The 3491-nt window shown below is 58.0% G+C and overlaps 1 protein-coding gene across 1 annotated transcript in view; it reads left to right on the plus strand.

The window, feature by feature from the left end:
• The window catches only part of Nxnl1 (nucleoredoxin-like 1), a 3075-nt gene extending 2520 nt beyond the window's left edge, over window positions 1–555 (plus strand). Inside the window, exon 3 of the mRNA XM_013028341.1 lies at window positions 513–555. Coding sequence (XP_012883795.1) covers window positions 513–555 — 43 coding nt within the window. The remainder of the gene's footprint in view (window positions 1–512) is intronic.
• Window positions 556–3491: the final 2936 nt, after the last annotated feature.

Genomic DNA, 3491 nt, shown 5'->3' on the forward strand with positions numbered 1-3491 from the left:
CTTCCGAAGCGGGCGCCGAGGCTCCCGCCTGTCATCCCAGCTACTCAGGAGGCTGTGATCTGAGGATCTCAGTTCAAAGCCAGCCCGGGCAGGAAAGTCCATGACACTTATCTTCATTTAACCACTAGGAAACAGGAAGTGGCTCTGTGGCTCAAGCGGTAGAGCGCTAGCCTTGAGCTGAAGAGCTGAGGGACAGCGCCCAGGCCCAGAGTTCAAAACCCACGACCAACCAAAAAATAATAATAATGACCTTCCACACAAGTGTGCGCCGCCCTGGGGCTTGAGCTCCGCCTGGGCACTGTCTCCAGCTTTTGTGCTCCAGCCTGGCATCAACCACTTGAGTCACTGCTCCACTTCTGGCTTCGCGGTAGTTAATTGGAGTCGTAGAGACTTTCCTTTCAAGGCTGGAACCGTGATCCTTGATCTCAGCCTCCTGAGTAGCTGTGGTGAGAGACAGGTTTGGTCACGATCTTCATGGACTACATCTCAGCCTTTGCTTCCGGGTGTTCTAGGACCCCAGCCAGCCAGCGGGGTCTCCCACGAATCCCCAAGTGATCACACAAAATAATAACCCTGGCTCTGTCGCAGCAAAGTTGTCACTTCGTGCTGCCGTCTCCCTGGCATGTCAGCCTGGAAAGCTTCCCAGGGCTTGGCTTTGCACATGGAGTTCCTGGACAGCAGACGGCCAGGTGGCTGGTGCTTCTGTGAGGCAGGTGAATGTAAATACCCCTGGCTAGCACCAGTGTGACCTTGGGGACCAGCAGGCCTGACTGCAGGGGTGGTCCAAGGGGAGGGAGGGAGGAAGGGGGCTGGGGGCTAGAGGAACAGCCACAGGCATATGCTGATTGGGCGCTGGTCGGGCACAGCCAGACAGCCTGCTTTTCCCAGCTGTCCCTTCTCTGCAGGCAGTCAGTGTTTCTTAGAAACAGGGTGGGGAGAGGGCACGAAGAATGGGAGGAAACGCTAGAGGTCAGGTAGGTGACATACATGTACTGTCCAGACTTACCCAACAACAAAAAGGCTAACGCAGGTCCAGTGAGGTGCTGGTGCCCCTGAAAACCAGCACTGGGCAGCTAGAGGCAGGGAGACAGAGAGTTCCAGGCCCCCTGGGGGCTAAGAAACCACCCTGTTTGACAAAATGAAAAAAAATGACACCCACACTCACACCTCCAAAAAACAGGTAACTGAATTTGAGATGCAGTCAAGGACTTGGACACATATTTCTCCAGCTCACCCTCACCAATTATTAAGGAAATGCAGATCAAAACCACAGCAGGGGGTGGGGTGGAGGGCGGAGTCAGGGCTTCAGCTAGCTAGCTCAGGCTAGCCTTGAATTGGATCTGCAGTCCAGGCTGGTCTTGAACTCCCAATTGTCCATGTCTCAATCGCCAAGGCACCAGTGGCCCCCCCACAGTATTTTCGGTTTTGTCAGCCATACTGTCCATCTCCCCACAACCTTTGTTGCACAGAAGCAGCTGCAGATGGTTTGTAAATGGATGAGCTGCAAGGTGGTTTCAGTAAACCTTTATGGGCATCAAATTCTGAATTTCAAATTATTAAAAAATAAAAAAACCCACAGGGCTGGGAAGCTGGCTCAGTGTTAGAGTGCTGGCCTAGCATGCTTGAAGCCCTGGCTTCAATTCCTCAGTATCACATACACAGAAAAAGCCAGAAGTGGGCTGGGAAGGTGGCTCAGTGGTAGAGCGCTTGCCTTGCATGCCTGAGGCCCTGGTTCGATTCCTCAGCACCACATAAGAAAAAAGAAAAAAGCCGGGAGTGGTGCTGTGGCTCAAGTGGTAGAGCACTAGCCTTGAGCTGAAGAGCTGAGGGACAGCGCCCAGGCCCAGAGTTCAGGTCCCATGACCCGACCCCCCCAAAAAATAATAATAAATAAAAAATAAAAATCCAGAAGTGGTGCTAGCTTTGAGCAAAAGAGCTCAGGGACTGTGCTCAGGCCCTGAGTTCAAGACCCAGGACCAGAAGAAAGAAAGCAAATGTCACCTCACACCATCTGGGCTGGAGGGCGGAGGAGAAAACTGAGAAGTTTGCAGGAAAATAAGGAAAGCCCCCACGGAAGCTGACAGGAAAGGACCACACAAGGCTGTCTTGGGACACAGTTTGATGGTTTTGCTTTCTGTTTAAATGAAGACGGATTTAACTGGGCAATTCAACGCTCAGAGCTCAAAGGAGTTGAAGGCAGGGAGGCAGGGAACAAGCATGACTGCCAGAAGGTGGAAACGTCCACCCGCAGATGAACGGACAACCACAGTGCGGTCCTGCAACAGAAGACCACCGCAGTCCTCGCTACTCAGGAGGCTGACGTCCGAGGACCAGGGTTCTAAGCCAGCCTGGGCAGCGGGAGACCCTCGTCTCCAGTTAGCCACCAGCTGGCAGCGGCTGTGGCCCGGGTGTGGGGCGGACTGAGCCTCCGCGAAGAGGCCGAGCGGCCTGAGCCAGGCCCGGCGGCCCGGCTTCGGGGAGGACAGCGGGAGCGTGGGGAAGGTGCCCATGATGGATGTGCTAACCGCCGCTGAATAAAACGGAAACTTCTGTGTTGTTCATCTCAACTTCGTGCGGTGTGCGCGTGTGCGCACGCGTGCGTGTGGTGTGTGCGTATGCGTGTGTGGTGTGTGCGTGCGCATGCGTGGTGTGCGCGCGCGCGTGTGTCGGCCGTGGGGCCTGAACTCGGCCTGGGCGCTATCAGCTCTTCAGCTCAAGGCGAGCGCTCCACCACCTGAGCCACAGCGCCACTTCCGGCTTTTTGGCAGTTGAAGATGAGTCACGAACTTGGCTGCCCAGGCTGGCTCTGCACCGCGATCCTCAGACCCCAGCCTCCTGAGTGGCTGGCCTGACCGGCCCGAGCCGCCGCGCCCGGCTTCAAATGTGTTTTTGGAAAATGTAATAAAATTGTTGCGGGGGGCTGGTAATGGTAGACCCTTCCACAGCCATCATGGGGGGGGGGGGGGGGGGGGGACGGGGAAGGGGGGCAAGCCGGGAATCGGCCGCCCCACTTCCCGCCAACAAATCCCCGCCCCGCCCCTTCGCAAACTACGCCCATGGCCCCGCCCAACCCAGCCTCCGTCCACTCCAGACCCCGGCTCCGCCTCAGGCCCCGCCCACAAAGGGAGCCCTACTCTTCCCGAACCATGCCCCTATCTCCCCCCGTCCAATGCAGCCCTGCTTCCCGGCCTCGCCCCGCCTCGGGCCACGCCCACAAGGCAAAACCCAGTTCTTAAGCCCCGCCCCGCCGTTGGCCACGCCCACAAGGCAAACCCAGTTCTTAAGCCCCGCCCCGCCGTTGGCCACGCCCACAAGGCAAAACCCTGTCCAATCCAGCGCGGGCTCCATGCTCCGCTGCCCTCTGTCCCCGCCCCCTTCACGCCCCGCCCCGCAGGCCCGGACGGGGCGCCCGCGGGGTCTCCGCAGAGCAGGGAACTCTGGGTGGCAGCTGTCCGGCGCTCCCGCAGCGCGACCCCGCCATGGCCCGCACG

Source organism: Dipodomys ordii, unplaced genomic scaffold (genome assembly GCF_000151885.1).
Source record: "Dipodomys ordii isolate 6190 unplaced genomic scaffold, Dord_2.0 Scaffold108, whole genome shotgun sequence".
NCBI lineage: Eukaryota > Metazoa > Chordata > Mammalia > Rodentia > Heteromyidae > Dipodomys > Dipodomys ordii.